The sequence below is a fragment of the Mytilus trossulus genome, chromosome 10 (genome assembly GCF_036588685.1).
Source record: "Mytilus trossulus isolate FHL-02 chromosome 10, PNRI_Mtr1.1.1.hap1, whole genome shotgun sequence".
NCBI lineage: Eukaryota > Metazoa > Mollusca > Bivalvia > Mytilida > Mytilidae > Mytilus > Mytilus trossulus.
In genome coordinates, this window is record NC_086382.1 from 71,246,507 (window position 1) to 71,270,624 (window position 24,118).

The 24,118-nt window shown below is 33.1% G+C and overlaps 1 protein-coding gene across 2 annotated transcripts; it reads left to right on the forward strand.

The window, feature by feature from the left end:
- The first annotated feature begins 7,440 nt into the window (after window positions 1-7,440).
- LOC134688471 (uncharacterized) lies at window positions 7,441-18,378 on the forward strand. 2 transcript variants are annotated; one of them, XM_063549206.1, is made up of 3 exons: window positions 7,441-7,584; window positions 13,590-13,739; window positions 16,776-18,378. In XM_063549206.1, exons 1-3 carry the CDS (start codon window positions 7,468-7,470, stop codon window positions 17,934-17,936), a joined length of 1,428 nt encoding a protein of 475 aa, XP_063405276.1. In that variant the 5' UTR covers window positions 7,441-7,467; the 3' UTR covers window positions 17,937-18,378. The 2 variants fall into 2 exon arrangements, with proteins under 2 accessions (XP_063405276.1, XP_063405277.1); XM_063549207.1 differs by lacking the exon at window positions 7,441-7,584 and adding an exon at window positions 10,383-10,401.
- The last annotated feature ends 5,740 nt before the right edge of the window (window positions 18,379-24,118 follow it).

The window sequence follows — 24,118 nt, forward strand, 5'->3', positions numbered from 1 at the left end:
AACCCCCTTTACCAGCTATAGTAAAGTTACATGCTATAAATAGTACAGGTTTTTTCCATCGTTCTGAATAAGCAAATGTTGATTTACATCGGCAAACAGAATAATGATGATTCAAATTTATTTCAAAAGGATAAAATATTTAAGGCCATTATATGAATAAGGAGATGTGGTATGATTGACAATAACACGAGACAAATATCGTCCAAAGTTAGAAAGAAGTGTATTTTTTTTTTTATTTTTTTTTTTTAAATGTTATAATATTTTATTTGAATTTTACATTTGTTAGAGATACATAAAGTACCGGTACCTTATCCCGGCCTCGTTAACATTAGTATATAGCATTTTATTGATAAGTTAGTACTTGTTAGTGCACAATATGTATATATAGTAATAATGACATGTATGTAACTGAATAGAAATATGATAACATGATGAAGAATAAGAAAGAATAAAATTGTTTATTATAGTGTCACATATTGATTGAAACAAGACATTCACACAATATACATATACATACATACAACAATCAATATCCAGCCAAAAAATGACTTATGAGACACTTGATTCTTAAAACCAAAATATATACAAAAATATACTATTTAAACTTGTAAGTAATCACATAAAAGTTTTATCTAAATGGAACAAGTAGCTTAAAATATAAATAATTCTTAGTTTTAAAAAAAAAAAAAAGATATGTATTAACTATGAAATATGAAATACTATAAAATTGGGTAAAAATCTTATAAATAAATGCATTAAAAATTGATTAATGAAAAATATTACTGTAAAAATAATTTTCTACGTAAATAAAATTTATGTAAACATTTGCAAAAATAATACTGGATATTGGTACAATTCATAATTTCGATAAATTTTCTGTTTGTATTAAAATCTTGAAAGTTTTCAATAAGTTTTGAGCATTCATTAAACAAATTGTATCGAAGATCGTCATATAATGAGCATTCCATTAGAAAATGTTTTTCTGTTTCTATGCTGTTGGTTTTGCAAAGCATACATATTCGGTCTTCAATGGGTGTAGGCGGCCTGGAGTATCTTCCCGTCTCACACGCAAGTGGAAGTGAACCGGAGCGAAACAGAGCCATTGTACGTCGCTCAGTTTTGGAAATGTTCAAACGGACGTATTGTTCGGTTTTCACACTTTGTTTGTATTGCCTATAAGTTCGTAATTTGTTTCCGTTCTGTGAGTTATGTCGATCATTAAAGACTTCCTCGTTCCATTCCGTGTTATCTAATACAGTTATTTTTTCGCTAATTGTACGCATTACAGTTTTTGTAGATACAGATAAATCGTACACAAGATCTCTCACATTTAGCAAATCAACAGTTTTGTGCACTTGGAAAGCCCAACCCTTTCTATACCTTGAAGTCCATTTAAGTATTTTAGTACAGTTTCTATGTTGATCAGAGCGTAAAAGTCTACACAAAAGCCTACAGAAGTTAATTCGCTGTTTTGTAAAGCACGACGTCCAGCCCATATCGCCGCGTGATGCTAAATTAGACGTTCGTTTTCCTACGGACAAAAAGAATTTACAGGCCCGGTTCTGAATTGTCGATATGGCACTAAACGCTTTAGTTCCCCAGATACCACTACCATAGAGAAGAACTGGCTCTACCATTGATGTATACAGTTTAGTGTAAACCTTATATGTCATTCCACCTAACATAGCCGCCTTTGTCATTAAAGCTCCAAGGGCACGACTAGCCGCTTTTGATAACTCCGTTACATGTTTTTTAAAAGTCAAGTACTCGTCCATCCAGACACCTAAGTATTTGTAGGATTCACAGTAATCAATATTATTGCCTGAACAATTGAAAATCCGATCTGACCTTGCAATTGATTGATTTCGGAAATGTACGATTTTGGTTTTGTTAATGTTAATTGAAAGTTTCCATGTAGCACACCAGTCCGATACGACATCTAGCATTCGTTGTAAACTATTTTCGTCGGGTGCGATTAAGGCGATATCGTCCGCATATAGTAAAATACTCAAATGAAAATCATCAACCTTCACTCCACAGTTTAACGCATTAATGCGGTCCGCTAAGTCATTTATGTAAAGAGAAAACAATGTCGGTGAAAGGATACATCCCTGTTTTACTCCGGCTTCAACGTTGAACCACTGAGTAAGATCATTATTTACACGAAGGGTACAATTAACATCATCATACAGTGACTGAATTGCGAATAAAAACTTTCCCCTTACTCCTGCACGTTGCAGTTTATACCATAAAAAGCTATGCTCAACCGTATCAAATGCTTTTTTCATGTCAACGAAACATGTAAACGTGGATTTTCTTGATATTTTACGATCATTTATGATTGAGTATAGCGAATGTATATGCTCCTCACAGCTTCTGCCTCGTCGAAATCCATTTTGTTCGTCACATAAAATTTTGTTATCTTCAAGCCATTTACTTAAACGATAATTTAAAATGTTACAATAAATTTTACAAGGCACCGAAATCAAAGTTATTCCCCTGTAGTTGAGCGGGTTTCTATTGTCATCGGATCCGTGTTTAAAAATCGGGTTTATAATACCACTTTTCCACTGAATTGGAACTTTGCCGAGATTGAAACAGCCCATAATAATTTGGTGTAATAAGTCAATAGCTGTGTCATTCTTTAATACTTCAGCCGGGATGTCGTCAATTCCTGTAGCTTTCCGTGATTTGGCACGTATGACTGCATCGAGAACCTCAGTTCTGGAAATAGATGCATTAAGCGTAGTTACATCAATTTCAATATTAAAGTTCGCAGAATCAAGTTCAGTTTCGACACCGGTTTTTCGCTTAAATAATGAATGAAAATCGGTCTTCCACTTATTCATAACATCGTTTCTGTTTGTATTAACTGAACCGTTCTCATCAACAATTGCCATTGGAATACACGGTTTACGCTCGTTGGCAATACCCAATTTACCAATAGATTTCCAGAAATCACGCTGATTGGTTTCACACAGTTTATTTTCAAGTATATGGCGTTCATTGGCTTGATATTTTCTTTTAAATTTTCGGTTTAGACGGTCAAAAGTTTTTCTTTCGGAACAGTATTCTTTTTTATATTTTTGCTTTAAAGATGTTGGTCCAGTGTAACGTAACCACTTCTTTTCAGTTTCACAAACTTTACTCCATTGACCAGCTAGACTATCATTCCAATAAGGTTTAAAACGTGACTTCTTTCGTTTATTTCCACTTGAACTATTATAAATAGGTAACTTGTTGTCCATTTCACATTTAAGCAAAGATTGGAATTCGTCGTAGGCATTTTGAACATCACTTGATACTTCAATATAATTTTCTATTTTCTGAATAGCTTCCAGTACTTTATGAAATATATCCTCATTTAGCAAGAAATCATTTGGCACAGATGAAACATTATGCTTATGACTAGCATTATTCTCACTTTTATTCATATCCATATTCCTTTTTAAATTAATAGATAAATTCACATCACAATATAATACTGAGTGATCCGGAATACTATCAGGAATGTATGAAATATTATTAATTATTTCTGACATTGGAACTATTTTGAAGTCTTCGATATTTTCCATATCTTCGTAAGGAACACATATATAATCTACTACAGATTTTCCAGTTGTAGAAATACAGGTAAATTGGTTATCATTAAATCGCCCATTTAACATGCCGAAATTAACGTCACTTAAAAAATTAATGAACACATCTCCATGATGATTTTCTGTATGATCAATATAATTCCTTGGTTTAACAAGATCAACACCTTCAATATAATCGGAATTTGATCCTACACGAGAGTTAAAATCTCCACAAATAAATATTTTCCCTTTGTGTTGATAAGAATATATCTGATGTAATAGATTTCGAAAAAATACGTCCGAGTCCACAGGTCTACATGAATCTGCTGGTGGCAAATAACATATTGCAACACAAAAGCATAGTTTTTCTAGTTTAGCTGAGAACTCCAACCATAATACTCCCTCTTCCTCCTCATCTAAAACATGTATATCAAACATATCCGCTATATTGTTTTTCACAAAGGCACCTACTCCTGCTGAGCCGCGAGTGGCACGTTTATGCAATGTTTTCCTATTATTTCCATAAAATCTAAAACCATGAACGTGTAGGCGTTCATTTCCACGTAAAAATGTTTCACAAATTCCAATAATATCACAGTTAATATAGTTTAAAACTTTTTCCCGGAAAATTGAATTTTCGTTCGATTTAGTAGACCATCCCCTGCAGTTCCATACCCCAAGCCGCACTGCATCCTATGTGCGCTTGGCTAAGAGTCGACTTCCTGCAAATTTATAGTCTTTGTCTTTTCCCATTTCTTTCAAAACGGTCCTCATCGCATTTTGGAAGTTCCTCGTTTCCAACGGCATATCATTTTCTATATACACTTTCTCAAATTGTCTACTGCTTTTAAGTTTCGATTTATTTTTCATGACTTCCTTTTTGTTTTCAATGTTGCTCGTTTCGACTACCACTATACCAGGGTAAGCCCCCCTACTTTCTTTTCTCTGTACACTTTTTATATCAACATTGGCTAAACCCAGTCCATCTCGCAACATACCTTTAACTTTATGTTTTGTCAATTCATCTTCGGTTAGCTCTCGCTCGTCAAACGACAAATTCTTGATTATGAATCGGTTTCTGGTATTACTTTGGCGTGAACTGTTAGTGTCTTTATCTGATACCTTTTTTTCTAGACTGTTTATTTGACTTTTCATAACATCAAGTTCATTCTTTACCTCAGTTTTTACTTCATCTATCTTTTCCTTCAACTTGTTGTCTATCATTGTTGAAATTCTTTCGGACACTTTTACTGATATTTTTTCCTCCATGTTAGTTTCGAGGTCATCAATTCTTTTTTCTAAGCTTTTACTCATAGATGTAAAATTAGCCGACAATTGAAGAATTAAAGATTCAAGTCTATTGTGGGAATTTTCGCTATCAATCGCCGAGGGTGCACTCGAGTAGTTCAAATCACATCTACTTTTCTTGTTTATATTGTCTGATTCGATGTAATGTTCAGCCATCTGATCTGATTGCCGTTTTCTTTCGCTAGGTGAAGCAATGTTATAATTAAAAGTACTTACAGGCACATGTCCATTACTCGTCATCAAGTTGTTGAAATACTGACCGGCGCCATTTGTACACAAACGATAATTAGAAAATTCATCCATCGTGTAATATATCCAGTTATTTTGCAAATTAAAATTCCCAGTGGATTGTATTTCCACTAAGCACTGTATAAAGTTACTTGTTAACTAAAAGTTTAGTCTATAAAATCAGTAAATACACTAAAAATCACTTTTAAGATCACAGAGAAAATACGACTGTCCACTATCACTAGTCACGTGATCGTATAATAAATTCTAATTTATGAAATTAATTTAAGCAATAATATTATATAGGCAACCGTACGAACTTCAATAATGAGAACTGAACCCCATATTGTATAGTCGGCTATACAAGGCACCGACTTTAAATATGAAAATAATTCAATTAAGAACGGTATAAAGTTGTTTGATATGATGTAAACCGATTGCATATGTAAGACCATACATTCAAGTATTATAACATACAATACTTCCCAATCTAATGAAAATATAAATCTCTGATTTCGTTATACTTCATATGAGTATAACGAGATCAGAGATTTGCAACTTCTTTTTTTTAAAATTAGACCGAACACTTCCAAGGTTAGACCATTTTGGATTTCACTGACACTACTTGAATCATTTAAAGAATTCAGGGAATTTTTAATTTGTGAATAAGCATATTGTCGGTTGATCGGGTTGATCAGTCATGTACGAGTGTCTGCATGATGGGGAATGTTCATTTCTGTATTTAATCTTTTAGGCCATTCATCTAAATAACAATTTATAAAAGTAAACTATTATAGGTCAATGTACGCCCTTCAACACGGAGCCTTGGCTCATACCGTTAGTCCATAATGTTCTCAATTGTTTATATAATTTAAAAACATCATAACTCTCTATTCCTTAGGTAAACGGGAAGAAAAATCACTGGAAAAAAGGTCACAAAATCCCTAGGAAAAAAAATCGCAAGAACAAAGTTTTGTTGAATAATTTTAATCAACATATATTGTGATTTGTTTTCTTGTGACTTTCTTCAAAGGGATTTTGTGACTTTGAAAAAACAACATGTCTGTCATTTTACCACTATATTAATCCCCGTACACATGTCGTAACACCCATATTTTATGGAAAGATAAAATAAAAATCTGTAGGCAGGTGGCAGTGCGGAGAATTGTTTCGTTTAAAAATAAGTTTTCGGTATGATTCCATGCATTCGCAAGAAAAATACATCAGTGAAATAAACTTTCAAAGGTAAAATAAAAAAACGGGAACTGTATATTTTTTTTAATAAGTTTCAAAATGATTATTGACAAAATAATATAAAGATTACCGTAATCTTACATAAAAAGAGGGTGTTTAAAAAAACACCAAGATATACTGTAAAATGACAGAAGAAAGACACTTTTTAAAAAACCATTTCTAAAATCAATGGACAAAAAATTCGAGGGGCACTAGCTGTCAAATTCATGGTCACCAATTTGACTCAAATTCTCATATATGATTAATAACAATGTAAAACATTTATCCAATCAATCAAACGTTTAGAATAAACAGTTTACAGAGTATGGGGTAGATGATATGTAGGTTCGTTTCGTGTGTATTTAAATCCAGATGCCATCTAATTAACTATCGATTTGACCTCAGATGACCATATAAGCGATGTAAACACAAATAAAGATATGAATAGGTTAAACCAGCACGTGCAATTGGATTTTTATAGGTCTGTTTGATTTGAATTTATAGATTACAAATATAAGTTTCTCATTGTTTTTAACAGTATAAGAATGATTTATGTGGATCGAATTAGTAATCAAATGATTAACCGTAGTTTCACTTTCATTGTTGACATTTTTTTCTTTAAATAACCAGTACACGTACAATGCATGCGTTGTCAGTCTCTAGCTAGGGGGTTAAATTGAAGTTCACATGAATACCGGTTAGAATGACGATGACGTATTCACTTGCAAGTGAATCAGTCAAAAATTATGTATAATCGCATATTTCAACAAAATTAAAGCAAATTGATTGCTAAAAGCAAATTATTATTTCATTGTTCCAATTTAATTAATGATTAATCTAATAAAAATCATACGTTATTTTTTTATATATATCGTAGCTAGTGCTCCTTTAAAAAAAAATGTTTTTGTTTTTTTTAGTAAACTGATGGAGTTTTAAGGTATTTATAAATATCTGATATATTTAACATGTTTAAATCATTTACATGTTGACATCCTATATAGAAAGGAAGTTCTTGTCTGTTTATTGACAATAAATGACACGTGTTTTAATTATTTAATTGACCATTCCCTATCCCTCAGTAGGTGTCTTAGTGATCAGGTTACATAGCATCATTTCCATCATGGATTACTTACAGAGCGCGGTAAAACTTATTCCAGCGTGGCTGACTCTTGATTTTGTCATCACTGTTTACAAAGTTTGTGCGTTTGTTACTGCTTATTGTATGGTACAGAATAGCGTAAGTACTACGTTATTCATTGTTATCCCCTTACATTATTCTAAATTACCTGGGAATAGTATAATTATTTAATATGTCCCAGATTTTACCATTTTATTTATTTATGTTTGGCATGCACACACGGCCAAGAATTTAAGAATTTACACAATATCATACGTTATCTGTATGTAAAGTCTTGGTAGAAGTTTTTGTATTCTACTATAGTAATTACAAAAAAAGAAATTAATCAAGACAAATCATTTAAAAAAATAGTACTAGAACACGTGCAGAGCTATTTTGGAAATTCAGGGCTCAAAACCCTTCATTTTAATCGTTAAGAGATATGTTTTCTCTCACAAAATTGAGTATGTTAATCCTTGTCCTTAGGTATTAAAAAAATAGAATATGTAAGAATAATAGACTTTCGCGCTACAGAAAAATTCCTTTTGTTTTAATGATTTTGAAGGCCAGGGAACATAAACATTTTATTCTAAAATTGGTTTCATTTCGTTTAAACAAATCTCGATATATACAACTAATTGTAATTTGTAATCATATTATTTGTCACTGTTTGTCCTATCACATGTGCCACTTTCGAGAAATGTCCTGCGACTTTCTGTCTGCTAACCCATGTTAGGGAAGAGTTTGGTACCCACTCCTGTAATTCAGACTTTGTCGTTCATTTGTGGTTTGTTGTTATATATCATATTTGTATTTCGTTCATTGTTTGGTTTTTTAACATAATTCAGGCCGTTATGTTTTGGTTTTAATAGTTTTACCGTGATTTTGTCCGGCATTTCGGAGCTGATAACGCGGTATGGGTTTTGTTCATATTTGAAGGCCTTACGGTACAATTATTAACTTTAGTTTCGTCTCTGCTAGAGAGTCCCAATGGTAATTATACCACATCATATTATTTATTCATTGTGAGGTTAAATGTTCCTTTTGGTATGCTTTGCTGCTATCTAATATTACTTTCAAACAACTTTTAACCAATTGCATCAACGTCGTTTTTTCATATCAAAAGCTCAACGAGTATCGTATAAAAAAAAATTTTTTTCTCTTTGTGTTTCTCTCCTCGAAAAAGTCACATTATGTTGATTAACCGGCTTTAATTGAATCGAATCATTCGTTTAGAGCTGAAATCGTTTGAAATATTGAAATAGAAAAAAGGAGATATATGGTAACTGGACTGAATGAAATACTTGTGGGGTGTTTATGCAAGATAGAATTGAAGACGAATACCACTTCGTGTGGCATTGTCATAACTTAAACAAAGGCATGCAAAATTGTATGATAGTGGAAACATTATTTTCCACATGTTTCATAAAGCAATGTACTTTTTTCGCTTAGAATTAGCCCGGTACATCAGAGGGCCGTATCAAGTGGGTGATAAACATGTCGGTTTCTTTATAATTTTATCATTTTTCTCTGATCGAACTGATATCCTGGGGATGCTAATTTTGTATCAAGCAGAGTGTTCACTCTCCTTCTCATATAACCTCCTTGTGTAAACTAAACTTTCTATGATGTCTTGTATAACAGCTACGGTGTTTGGATTGTAAGTGTTAATTTTGTGATGTTAGTGTTGCGTTGCAAAAACAATTCGGTTGTACCATGGAAGTATTATATTGACAATATAATACTTCCATGGTTGTACTAATTAATTAAATTTCAAGACAGTATTGTGTATAGAATTATTCATAATTGATACTGAGAGAATCTTAATGACCCAGAGAGACCCCTGTTGTTAACCATTTGTGCCACAAATGGCTTTAATTCAAAGGCTGAACAGGTGGAGTGGGTTATAGGCTTTACGAGTGAGACAATAGCCTATCTAAATACTAATACTGATTTTTTTTTAAATTGAATATGCTGAATTTGCTTAGTAATCTGATTAGAAATCTTATTTTTAAAAAATGTGAACGCAAATAAAAACACTTGTAAGAATATACCATAAGTTAAATTCTTGTAATAGCACAAAACTGCTTCAATATAAAAATCTGAACAGTGGCGGATCCAGAAATTTTCGTAAGTGGGGGCCCACTGACTGACCTAAGAGGGGGCCCGCTCCACTCACGCTTCAGTGATTCCCTATATAAGCAACCAATTTTTTTCCAAAAAAGGGGGCGGGCTCCCTGGCCCCATCTATATCCAGGCGCGGATCCAGAGGGGGGGGTCCGGGGGTTGGAACCCCCTTTTTTGGACGATCAATGCATTTGAATGGGTCTTGAATTCCTCATCAATGTCCAATAAGCTAGGCGGTAGTTCATTCCAGTTTGTGATGGTTCTTACGAAGAAGCTATGTTTTCTTTGTTCGGAACTTGGTCCTAATCTGACAAATCGTCGTTGATGGAACTGAAGCGTCATTCTTGCTGGTATCATCAAGTATTCTAAAATCAGAATAGCAATAAGTTGGTGGATTACTTTGTGAAACAGGAGTAAACGTAATGTTTTTCGTCCCTCCTGTAACAATTGTGGTAGTTTATGTCCTCTAATAAAAATGTTACTATGCCCGGGTCTCGAGAATACTCATGCCTGATAAATCTGGCTGCTCTCCTTTGGACCATTTCTATAGCTGTTGTATGTGTTTTTGGAGATGCGGGTCCCAGACACTGCTAGCATATTCTAGTGTTGGTCGTACAAGGGTTATGTATGTCTGACGCTTTATATTCATTGGGCATTTACTAAGATTCCGTCGTATGAAGCCTAAAGTTTTATTTGCCTTTGTAGTGATATTTCCGATGTGGTAATTCCATGATAAAGTGCTAGATAGCTCCACTCCTAGGTACGGATTGTGGTTGACTGCTCCAAGGATGTGTCCCTCCATTTCATATGGTGAATATGAGTTAGTAATTGTATTGTTACTGTATGTAAAAAATGTTTGTATCTGTATCTATGCAAATCAATATTCTCAGGGGGTTCATGCTTATATATTGGTGAGTTTTGGATGTGTCTATGGGCCACTCGATATCTCTCGGCCGGAAGTCAGAATAATTTTCTCGGAACGTCTCGAAAGTTTTCGGTTATTTATACAGGTCTTAACAGGTCGTTATCAAGTCTTTGATGTGGTCCCTTGATGGCCCTTGACGATGCAATTATATGTTTTAAAACGACCACTGCACACTGTCTATATCTAGGTCAATTATAACGTGGTAGTGTCTGTTGTCTCGATAACATGTAAACTAATTATGTTTGAAGATTGAACCACGGGATACTGTGTACTTCATCATAGACTTACGAGAGTGAACATTCTGGTTAAAATATTAATATTAGATCGGGAAACGTAAAGATTAAATTCTTATCAAATTTATTTTATTCAATCCGAATCAAAGAAATATATATAAAATATATACTGTATTTATGTTTCTGAAGAAACTAACAATGATTGAAATCAGAATGTTTTCAGAGTTGCAAATAAGAAATAAGCATTGTATATGACAAGACACTCTGCTTTGGCATTTTTAGATATTCATTTGTATGTAGGAAACATAAAAATTAAATCTTTATAAATTCTTGCATCATACAAAAAAATGTTTATAAACAATAATCCTTATATTTCTACGTTATTTATTTCATATCGTTTTGTTATTTGGGTTTTATGAGTAATTATTATTTTTTTTGTTTGTATTATTATATATCCATAAAACGGAAAGTAAGATAAATTTATTAAATATTCAAATTTTAAAGGGTCGTGAATAAAATTACTTGTGTGTTTTCAATTCATAAAGCATGATTTTAAATCCTTGCAGCTCACATCAACCGTAAAAATAATTTACAATTTTCACAACAAAATTTAATTACGACCATAATGTTGATTATTTTATACTGTTTTAGTATGGATTTAGAAGCCTTTGCTTATATTTTGCATAGTACTAAATTCACATAGTGGAATGTTTGAATTTGAAAATAAATTCATTCGATAAATAAAATGTCTATCCGTAAATACTTGACGTTCGTGTTTATTGATATTATATATATTCAACAGATTTGAACAAAATACTAACATGAACGTTAGTTTATTATGAAATTTCAATTCAAATTTTGTTTGTTTGTTTTAATAGTTTAACCTTATAGTATCTACATACTTGTACTATGGTACGGTTTTGAAAATTGTATTCATTGTGTTGACCAACTATCCTACACGTCTTGATTCATTCACATTTTAGATCACATTTCAAAAGCACACGATCGGTTTGCGTTCTCAAACTTCTGGATAAAATGTAAATGAATAAGGAGTCAAAACATTTAATGTAGACCGTTTGACATTCGAATTCAACTATTAGATTTTCCTGAGTATCAGTGAGATGCTTTCTATTTACTATTTCGTGCGCTAAAATACTACGTGCATGCAATACTTTTAAATTCACTAGTGAATGCTTATGTTCGTTTTTGTCATCTAAATACAGGACACGACAGAAAGAGATTTACATGTGACTTTCAAGCACGGACATCATTACTAAGGTATTCTGACCTCGAGTTGTTTCTATTTTATTTCTTTTTTGAGTCACTGTTCTATTATAAACTTTAACCTGTTCGAAACGCTAAGGATTGTCTACCCAAAGAATAGATTCCTTAAATTTGTAATGTTCATGTATTTAGCCTTTTAACTTTTTTCATTCGAGCGTCATTGATGCTTTTCTTGTATACTTAACTCGTGTCTGGCGAACATCATTTTAATTCTGGTATCTTTTTATATCTACATACCTTTTTATATAAATTGGATATTTCGAAAGTGTGTAAAGGTATTCATAAACTTCTGAATTAAGAAATTCTTCGGCAAAACTAAGTTTTCCTGTATAATGTTTGTTTTGATTTAAGTAAAATCAGGAAATCCTTAACATTTGAGATGTTTTATAAGAGGTCCCAATCAATTGCATGCAACAGGTTTCACCGCATACAACATCCACCATGAGAACAAAGTATAAAGATATGATAGATAAAATAAATGCATCCAGAATTCTAGATTATAAAGCAAACTGAGTGCATAAATTTATATTTCGATAGGTTTGTGCAATTTGCATAAATCATCCGGTTAGTATAGAAATTAGGATTTGCCAAAGAGTTATAATCGGAAACATTATATACATTCTCATGTAATAAATAAAATAGTCGAGCTTTAAAATAACTATTCAAATAGAAGCTGTAAATATATACTTTCAACTGGCTTCTTCTATTCACAGTCAATTTTTTCAATTCAAAAGCAAACACAAATTCAGCAACAATCTTTTGGTGACCCGGCCAGTCAGCGGTCTTAGGTTCATGTATTGCTTTTCTTTTTTTAAAGAAAGCAACTTGTTTCTTATTCATGTATGCTCTGTATGCCCCTTGTTGGGCCCTTAATTGGAAATAAAATATGTTATGTTCTGTTCTGTTCTGTTCTGTTCTGTTCTGTTCTATGGATAGACTATTGGTTGTCGTCCTGTTGTTATACGTAATACAAAACATTTCGTTGGATTAAATATCATTTGTCATTTATTAGTCCAGTTAACCACAGTGGTCAGGTCCTACTGGACCAATTAAGAGAGGGAAAAGAAACTGGCTAATAAATACAAAACGTAAAGCACATACATGTGCATTTCTAACAGTATCCTATTGACGAAGTATTATATTAGTCCAGGACGCCAGGCTAAGTGAAATGTTATAAACATAATTCATGATCTTGTATCAATGTACAAAATGTATCTAAAAATCATGATAAAATTGTTAAAGCTTATATTGCCACCATCAATAATTAGAAAGTTTTATATTCATGAAATACATGAAATGGTTCTTAGATCTTCTTGTCATCAAGGATTTGTAAAGTGGCTATACAAATCTTTGCTATCATCATTGTATATATTTATCTGCTATCATGTATTAGTGAAATAAATAGAGTGAAATGGCTACTAATTATTTAAGTTCTTTTTTATAGCTTCATGTTTTTAATTTCACTAAATTTTCTGTATTTTTCATGAACCAAGCTAGGGTCGAACATGTGTATTGGTCCGAATTATATTATTCACCTTTGAGACTTTCCATTTCAGAAGATCAAACGTGACTTCCGGTTGCAGAAGAAGCCCAAGCGAGAACTTACTGCAGATGAAGAACAGCGAATGATTGAGAAGTTTGAAAGAGGAGATGCTGAAGGAGTACAGTTTGTCACAGAAGCATTTTATGACCATTTAGAAGCAAAGGTGATTTCATTATTCACCCTCCTGTCTTGTAAATTGTAAACCCCGGGTTTATCAGCAATCAATGACAGATCCAGAAATGTTCATAAGAGCCTACACTCGGGCTACAGAGGGGACACTGCATGACTGCCTAAATTGGGAACTACTCAGTCATACTTCATTGATTCCCAATTATATAATCAACTAGTGGACATTTTCCCCAATGAAGGGGACCAAGGCCTCCTGCTTCTCCAAAATCCACCCCTGTTAACAGGTTAATGATTAACCTACACTGCATCTGTCAGTGTCAAGGTAGTCCAAATGATTTTGACGAATTAAAGTTATTTCATACCATTGTAAACTTGTACCAATGAGGGGGAATAGGACCTTTATCGGGACTCCGGGATCTGGTGTTTTTAAGCTCATGATTTCGGGATTGACCCTTTCTGAATTCGGGAACTCTATTTTTATACGCCTTTTGACGGGATGTATTATGGTATACACATGTCTGGTGTCCGTCCGGCGTAAACATGTTGCACCGTAACTTGAGAACAACTTATCCAAATTTCATGAAGCTTTATATAGTTGTTTTTTAAAATGGTCAAATGATCTGTATACTTTTTGGTGAAAATCAGATTAAAACTTTTTGATTTACGGCACTTTGTAACTAAAACAGGGGTGTGTTTTTTCACATGTCACACTGTATCTCAAAAACAAATTCTTGATTATGGCTTACATCTTTAAACACTTCTTAACTATATTAATCTTAATATCTGTATACTTTTTGGTGATGATTCAAAATTTCATTTTTGAGTTATTGAGTATTTTGTAAAAAAGGGGGAGGTTTTTTTTTACATGTCGCGCCATATCTCAAAATCGATTTATGATTATTGCTACAAACTTTACACATGTCTTTGTTATATTAATCTTAAAATCTGTATACTTTTTGATGATGATTAAAAATTTTATTTTTGAGTGATTGATTATTTTGTTAAAAAAAAAGGGGGAGGGTTTTTTTACATGTTGTGCCGTATCTCTATAACAATTTATGATTATTGCTTAAAACTTTACACACTTCTTTGTTATATCGATCTAAAGATCTATATACTTTTTGGTGATGATTCAAAATTTTATTTTTGAGTTATAGAGTATTTTGTTAAACAGGGGAGTTGTTTTTTTACATGTCGCGCCGTATCTCAAAAATAGTTTATGATTATTGCTTAAAACTTTACACACTAATCTTTGTTATATTAATCTAAATATCTGTATACTTTTTGGTATTGATTCAAAATTTTATTTAAGTGATATTTATTCTTTTGTAAAAAAACAAACTAGGGTGGGGGGTTTGATATTTAGTTTTTTGATAAAAAAAAACAAAACAAGGTGGGGGGTTTCCCGCTGTGTCTCAAAAACTATATATGGTTATTGCTTAAAACTTTCTCAGAAACTATTTATGATTATTGCATATTACTTCCACATAAGACGTCGGGCGTATCATGTGCTCATGGCGCAGCTGTTTATTAAATTTTGGGACCTCAGGATTTCGTTTAAGCCTGGGATTTCAGGATCAGGGCCCCTCCTAACCCCCCTCACCAATGTCAACTCGTACCATTAAAAAAAAACTTGTACTAATTCAAACTCATACCACAGTAAATTCATACAGTTGTAAACTCGTACCAACTTAAAATTCAAATGCATTCAAATGGTGTGATGGATATATATACTTTAATTAACACAGGAAGTTCAGAGGCATGAAACTTGTAAAAATAGTGCAAACCCACAAGCACATAACTACTGGTTGTAAAATTTTATTATTGAAATAGGAACCAACTACTTCCATTTGAATTGAAAAATCGAAAAAAATCAATTCAAAGGACGAAAAATTGTCAAATTGACGCTTTTTGTACATGATAACCAACTTTGGGCAAATTGAAGTATTATAAATTCAACTTTTTTTTATTAAGTTTTTAAAACACAAAAAGAATACCTTTTTAATGGTACGAGTTTGATGAAGTACGTGTTTACGTTGGTACAAGTTAACTTGCTTCCATTTTCATGTTAATGACGTCTTGGCAGGCTATTTTAAATTTTTGTTTTCTTGCAACATTAGGCGTCAAAGAAAAAAATATTATATAGCCTTTCAAAACGTCATAATTATTTGGACCAAGTGTCAAGGAAGCCTCAAATATATGCATACACTTGTTTTGAGCCACATTAAGGTTTATGTGGACCCTTCAGCTAAAATGGCAGTTTTTTCACCTCAAAATTTACCTTAAGAAGTTAAGTGCAGACAAACCTGTACATCTGGAAAAGTTTTAAGGCATAGCATGCCCTAGATATAATCATATATTAACATTCAGAAGAAAAAAAATCATTGATAAAAATGTGACAGTGTCTATATTTATGAATGTTAAAATGCACATTAATTCATTGGCAGATCCAGGGGGGGGGGGGGTCCGTGGTTGGAACCCCCTTTTTTGGGGCCAATCAATGCATTTGGATGGGGACATATAGTTGGAAACCCCCCTTTTTAAAATGGCTAGATCCACCACTGTAATTTGTAATATTTCTTCTCTTTAAACAAATAAAGTTTGCTTCAAACAACTCAATTTCAATATGATTATAGAATATTGTTGATCATCTCAAGGAGATTGATCTTCTTGCTTAAGCCAGTAAGACAAAACTGAGGAAAGCAGTTGAGTTCAGATAACCAATGATAATCTGATTATGCATGTTATATCGTTATTTTACCTATGATAACTTCGTCAGTTTCATTGATAGGGTTTTTCCTACTTCCTATTTTCATCAAAAAATCCTTTTGCATTGTATCAATTTATTTTTGGGAAAAAAAAATCTCTTGAAGTCTCTTCAGTCTTGTTTCTATAATTCACAGTTTCAATAGCTCCCATCCTTGCTTTCAATGCACATGATGCATTGTTTGTTTTTCTGTCCAAAATCTTGTTTATACTTTTATGAATTTACAGATATCCTTCATCTTTTTAACTCATACAATGTGGCACTTACTTACAATGTATGTCAATTATATCTTGAATATTGTAGGAGGAGGAGTTTATTACACGGGATATATTTCTTCTCTCGGACAACAACTGGTACACATGGGAAGATTTGATCGCACAGGATTCATTTCCTCACTCAGACAACAACTGCTGTAAATGGGATTTATGTGATTGCTGTCGCCAAGAGATTTACACATCAACCATGTCATCTAGTAAGACTGTTGAAAGTTATGTTGCTGAAATCATCACTAAGATAAAGGATGCAGATTATCCATACTTAGACACCTTTTACGATACATTACAGAAAATGAGGTCTAGTGGTAAACAAAAACATGAAGATAATTACTGGAAAGTTTTACAATGTTTGGGTGAGACTGGCTCAGACATGATCATAAGGTCCTTATTTCTTTGTGAACGAGCATCGTGTAAATGTCATATCAATCGTAACCTCTATGTCCTGATGCAACTGTTTGTAGAAATGCAAAGTTCAGTCGCTGTTATCAAACATATCAATCTATATAAAGACAAAGTGGTGTCTGTGTTATTTAAAGCAGTACGACAGAGGGAAATTCCAGAACTCTCTCGTAAAGGGTTTGTCAGTTTGTACCGGTGTCTTCTTGTAGGAAAGTTTAGTATGGTTGAATTATACCTCCGCCATAACATTTTCAGAGACATTCAAGAACACATCAAATGTAGATTGCAGTTTTACAGCATACCTAGTATGGAGGCGATTCAGTACTGTGCAAAGATTCTTCATGTAATGGCATTGCTGGGAGGAACTAACACTCAACGTAGGATCAAATCCAGTCAGGCACTTAAACTTTTAATGGAATATGCCAAGAACTTCAATCCAAACCATCCTCAGATGGAGAAAAATTATATCTGGTGCTACCATAAAGAGGAACTATTCCTTCATTTCAACTCCCTGATTGAAATTCTGTTTGAGGAATCCCAGGAGAATCTTAAAGACAGTTGGCATCCCAAAGACAAACTGAGTGAAGATTTATCAGATGAAGCTAGTTATTTCTGTTCCTGTCCTAGTTGTAGAAAGCAGTGTTGTGACAAAGACAAGTTTCTATATTGTGGTGCTTGTAAACTATCCAGATACTGTAGTGAGAAATGTCAGAAGGAACATTGGAAAAATGGTCATAAATCAACATGCCTCAGTGATCACTTACAGGAAAAGGACTTCAAATCAGTTTAAAACTTGTCATACAAAGTAACGTGTACACGCTTGTTTCCAACAGGAGAGGGTTTTTGTATACATACCTCAATGCTCTGATTGATGATGTCTACATAAAGACATTTTCTATGACTTCATGTACATTTTGTACTTGTTTATTTCAAGCTTTTAATTTGCTTCTGTTCAAACAATCCACAAACCATAAAAGATTTCCATGATGCAAACTTGTATAAAAGTTAATTAAGTGAGCCATTTTATTTGAATGTGATTTTTATACACGTATGTAAATGTGTCACAAATTTAAAACCTTTTTAATTACCATTTCAGTCTGTTTTTATTGAGAAAAATCACCTTTTTTGGGGGCATTTACCACTGTTTACATGTTCAATATCTTCTACTATGTCTGTATAAATACATATACATGTACAAATGTACAATAACATGGGTATGGAATTTACTTTAAAAATTTGTGTATATCAGTGTTCTGATTATTATGACTTGTTTACTAGTCATGCTAGTTTTGTTTTTCAATTACATTTTAATATCGCATGTGTTCAGTTAAAAAAAGCAATCTTGTATTGTAAACTGTTACCCAGTTATACATTTTGTATGATAATTAGTATGTAAATGTTGTTATACAGTAACTCATAGTCATAGACGATGCTACATGTATAACTTACGACAGTACAAAAGTCAAAAGATTATTTTAGTCTTTATATTCATGTACTGTTGTACATGTCACATTGTACATCACTACATGTACACAAAATGTACATAGCCTTACACAATTTTAACTTCTACCTGTATTTGATAAGATAAATGATTATACCTTAGTTTTAGAAAGTTAGGAAGATTTTAATTAAAACAGAACTGTACATGTATGTATTTAAATGTCAGAAATTTAACATAGATCATGTAGACTAAATTTATCATTTTAACATCAAATAAGAAAGAAAAATTTATCACTATATATCTCAACTTTTAAAGTTCAATTTTGAACCTAACTGGTAATTTTTGCAAAAATAAATACACGCAAATCTAAATCAAACCTTTCACCTGTAAGGCAATAACTATAAAATCACGAAAATATATAAATGCGAACATGTTTGAAATACATAATTCGCAAAAAATAAGTACCCGCGAAAAAAGTACAAGTACAGTATATGAATATATGGTGTTCAGTTCAGTTTTTTTTCTGTGCTTTTTAGAGAGGTGCTTGGTCATGTTGGTGATTGTGATTAGGAGTTGAAAACTTGTAGTGCTACTTTCTTCCATGTATATTTTACCATTCCCAATTCTGATATATGTCTAAAGTCCTAAATGTACATTTACTGATTGTGAAAATAAGTCTACTCTTCTCCATTATCTTATCACTATATTAAGTATGAATGTTAGAATAGTAAGAATACTTGGAATATTGTGAAAGAAATATTAATAACATTTGTTTATTATTAACGTAATTTGGTTGCAGTGGACATGATGGATAAGAAGAACATTTTTCAATTTACCAAATTTCTTTTTTGCTTCATTTTCAATTACTTTAGTTTTGTAAAATATTCATTTCCAAGCTTCTCTATGCAGTCAATGTTTAATTATACTCTGGTAAAAACTTTTGATAACTTTTAATGATTAATATGAAATCTTTCCAAATGCCTTATGATGCTTTTCAAACATATTTGCTACAGTAATATATAAGTTTGATTGAGAGTAATAAAATTCAAGACACAATTTTTGCGTCTAACAGCCGCTGGCTTGAAACAATATAATGTACATGGTTCATCATTGGTTGGTGAAAGTCATTATTTTGATACATAATATACTCTATACAAATCTTGCTAAGATAATGCTGTTTAGCCTGTTAAACAGTCATTGACAGTGAAAAAAATAGGATTAACAATTCAGTTGTATTGAAGACTTTACAAACATTTACCATAATTTTGTATAGTACATTTGTACTTATTATTATATAATTTAATTTTGGATGTAACACATCTTCTGATTGGCTGACATTATTTTGGTTATCAGCCGATAGACATAATTTAGTCATGTGACCGTGACATCATCAACGTTTTTTCATGGTTTTCTATGGTTTAAAGTAGAATGTATAATTAAGTTATAAGAAATGACTAGTATCATGAATATTTTTTCTGTCTATTCGAAATAACATAAAAATGTGGTACACACTGTTAAATAACCTGCTACACGCTTTATTCAGTGTGAACCAAATTTCTTATGTTATTTCTTTATAGACAGAAAAAATATTACAGTCATTCCTTAAATAAATTTACCGCAACTGGCAAGACTGAGTACAATATATGTATTGATCCTAATCGGTCAAAAAAAGCAATTCAATGATCATGATGATGTTAATTTCTTTTGTAAATGATGAAATATATATTTCTGTGCTATCTAGTCCCACATAGGTGTTCACATACAACATGTACAAACTCGGTGCTCTTTGACTCATTTTATCATTGTTACAGTACTTGGAAACTTTAAGTATTGATAGGCAGCCGCCTTACCTAACATGGCTAATGTTAAATGTATACATGTAAATAATATTGCTTTGAATTCTGTAGTTATTTTTAGTTTTTTGTTCGAATCTTTAAGAGAAGAAAGATCTGTTATTAGTCAGTTTTATTGTGTTCTGTTTAATATTGTGCAACTTATGCAGTTAATTCCTACACAAATGGTATTTTTTTAAACATGAATTAAGGATGGGACCACAAACACTTTGTTGTCTTTTTTTTAAAAGGACTAGACATTTATAGGTGAAAAACCGAAATATTATACTGGCTTAATGTTTTGGTTTTTTTTTAAATCGAAATCTTTTAAGAGGATCTTTACAACTTGTCAAGTTATCTGGTTACATGTTTGGTCATGATGTGTTGAAAATGAAAATGATTTACTCAAATTCTCTGTTATTTATTTCCCTCTATCATGTCTATTCCATGTTTTTACCTTGTTCTTATGTTTTATCATGGTTTGATTTTTGCTCAGGCCTGTAAATACCTGTATTGCAAATTTGTTAACCTTTTTGGTGCTTGATCACATTTACACAATTTAAAATGTCATCATTTATTGAAATAATTGTATTATATGGGCCTATATGATAAGTATAGTTAAACCAACACATTGTTGTTCTCACATTGATATTCAGGAAAATAATTGGGTTTATGCAATGTATTAGCTAAAGGGCATTACTTTTTGTTATATTGTGCATTTCTTGTTAAAAATTAAAATTGGAAAAAAATTGCTGTATTTACTCATTACTTGGTATTTACCTTCTTGGTCAACAATGGCCAATGTTAGCTGCTGGTAACATTTTATGTCCATTATGTTGCATTCAAGATATAAAAAAATAAGAGCATTGCAACTTAAGGCTAAAATTTGGAGGGGAATTCCTTCAGTTTTTGACTGGCCAATAATGAAAATTGTGGAAAAGAAACATTGGCTTTTAGTTTTTGCCTGGTCTATAATGAAAGTTGTGGATGGGAGACAAGAGAACATTAAGTTTTGTTTGGCCTATAATGAAAGTTGTAGAGGGGAGACATTAGCATTCAGTTTTTGTCTGGCCTACAATGCATTTTGAGGAGGCCGTACATATGCAATCAGTGTTTTGCCTGGCTTATAAATAAAGCTGTGGAGGGGAAACATAAGCATTCAGTTTTTGTCTGGCCTACAATGCAATTGTGGAGGCAGGACATGCATTCATTTGTTTCTGGCCCACAATGAAAATTGTGGAGGTGAGACTTACGCATTCAGTTTTTTGGCTGGTCTTTATTTCAAGTGGTGGAGGGGAGACATGCATTCAGTTTTTGTTTGGCCTACAATACAAGTTGAAGGGGTGGGTGACAAGCCTTCAGTTTTTTGTCTGGCCTATAATGAAAGTTGTGGAGAGGAGACATAAATATTCAGTTTTTGTCTGGCCTACAATGAAAGTTGTGGAGGGGAGAAATAAGCATACAGATTTTGTCTGGTCTACAATGAAAGTTGTGGAGGGGAGACATAATTATTCAGCTTTTGTCTTGCCTACAATGAAAGTTGTGGAGGGGAGACATATGCATTCAGTTTTTGTCTGGCCTATAATGAAAGTTGTGGAGAGGAGACATACACATTCAGTTTTTGTCTGGCCCATAAAGAAAGTTGTAAAGGCCAGACATGCATTCAGTTTTTGTCTGGCCTATAATGACGTTGTGGAGGGGAGACATATGCATTCAGTTTCTGTCTGGCCTATAATGAAAGTTGTGGAGGGGATAATTAGCATACATATTTTGTCTGGTCTATTATGAAAGTTGTGGAGGGGAGACATACACATTCATTTTTTGTCTGGCTTATAATGAAAGTTGTGGAGGGGAGACATATGCATTCAGTTTTTGTCTGACCTACAATGAAAGTTGTGGAGGGGAGACATATGCATTCAGTTTTTGTCTGTCCTATAATGAAAGTTGTGGAGGGGAGACCTATGCATTCAGTTTCTGTCTGGCCTTAATGAAAGTTGTGGAGGGGATAATTAGCATACAGATTTTGTCTGGTCTATTATGAAAGTTGTGGAGGGGAGACATACACATTCAGTTTTTGTCTGGCCTATAATGAAAGTTGTGGAGGGGAGACATATGCATTCAGTTTTTGTCTGGCCTATAATGAAAGTTGTAGAGGGGAGACATATGCATTCAGTTTTTGTCTGGCCTATAATGAAAGTTGTGGAGGGAGACATATGCATTCAGTTTTTGTCTGGCCTATAATGAAAGTTGTGGAGGGGAGACATATGCATTCAGTTTTTGTCTGGCCTATAACGAAAGTTGTGGAGTGGAGACATATGCATTCAGTTTTTGTCTGGCCTATAATGAAAGTTGTGGAGAGGAAACATAAGCATTCAGTTTTTGTCTGGCCTACAATGAAAGTTGTGGAGGGGAGAAATAAGCATACAGATTTTGTCTGGTCTATAATGAAAGTTGTGTAGGGGAGACATACTCATTCAATTTTTGTCTGGCCGATAATGAAAGTTGTGGAGGGGAGACATGCATTCAGTTTTTGTCTGGCCTATAATGAAAGTTGTAGAGAGGAAACATAAGCATTCAGTTTTTGTCTGGCCTATAATGAAAGTTGTGGAGGAGGGATATAGTCATTCAGTTTTTGTCTGGCCTACATTGCAGTTGTGGAGGGGAGACATACACATTCAGTGTTTGTCTGGCCAATAAGAAAAGTTGTGGAGGAGAGATATAGTCATTCAGTTTTTGGTCTGGCCAACAATGCAATTTGTCGAGACGAGACATAAGCATTCATTTTTTTTTCGCCTGGTCAATAATGAAATGTGTGGAGGGGAGACATAAACATTCAGTTTATTTTGCATGGCCTATCATGAAAATTGTGGATGGGAGCTCGAGACAAAAGCATTCAGTTTATTTTGCCTGGCCTATAATCATGATAATAATAGTTTTGATGGGGAAACATACACATTCAGTTTTTTGTTTGGTCTACAATAAAAGCTGTGGAGGGGAGACATACACATTCAGTTTTTGCCTGGCCTATAATTAAACTTGTGGAGGAGAGATATAGTAATTCAGTTTTTGTCTAGCCTACAATGCAGTCGTGGAGGGGAGACATACACATTCAGTTTTTGTATGGCCTACAATGAAAGTTGTGGAGGAGAGATATAGTAATTCTGTTTTTGTCTGGCCTGCACTGCAGTTGTGGAGGGGAGACATACACATTCAGTTTTTGCCTGGCCTATATTGAAAGTTGTGGAGGAGAGATATAGTCATTCAGTTTTTGTCAGGCCTACAATGCAAGTAGTGGAGGCGAGACATGCATTCAGTTTATTTTGCCTGGCCTATCATGAAGGATCTCTATGGAAATATTTGGTTGTTGTCTGGCCTATAATAAAAGTTGTGGAGGGGAGACCAAAGCATTCAGTTTTTGTTTCACCTACAATTCAAGTCGTGGGGGCAAAGATAAACATTCATATTTATTTTGCCTGGGCTATACTGAAAGTTGTGATGGGAAGTCATATGCATCAAGTTCAGTTTATGTTGCCTGTGTCAAAGATTCACGACCTTGTTCAAACGTACCCAACGTTACTATTGTTGACGTAACGTTATTGTAACGCAAACTTGTATGGGATCTGAATTATAGAATTGAAAGCAACACAACGTCTTTTTATTGCCTACAAAAGCGAAGTACTAACCCTAGCATCATAGCAT

Excerpts from the sequence above, each read along its gene's own strand:
- LOC134688471 (XM_063549206.1), top strand. The coding sequence starts at position 7,468 with ATGGATTACTTACAGAGCGCGGTAAAACTTATTCCAGCGTGGCTGACT. Across the intron at positions 7,585-13,589 it reads ATTGTATGGTACAGAATAGC|AAGATCAAACGTGACTTCCG; the intron begins GTAAGTACTACG and ends TTTCCATTTCAG. Across the intron at positions 13,740-16,775 it reads ATGACCATTTAGAAGCAAAG|GAGGAGGAGTTTATTACACG; the intron begins GTGATTTCATTA and ends TGAATATTGTAG.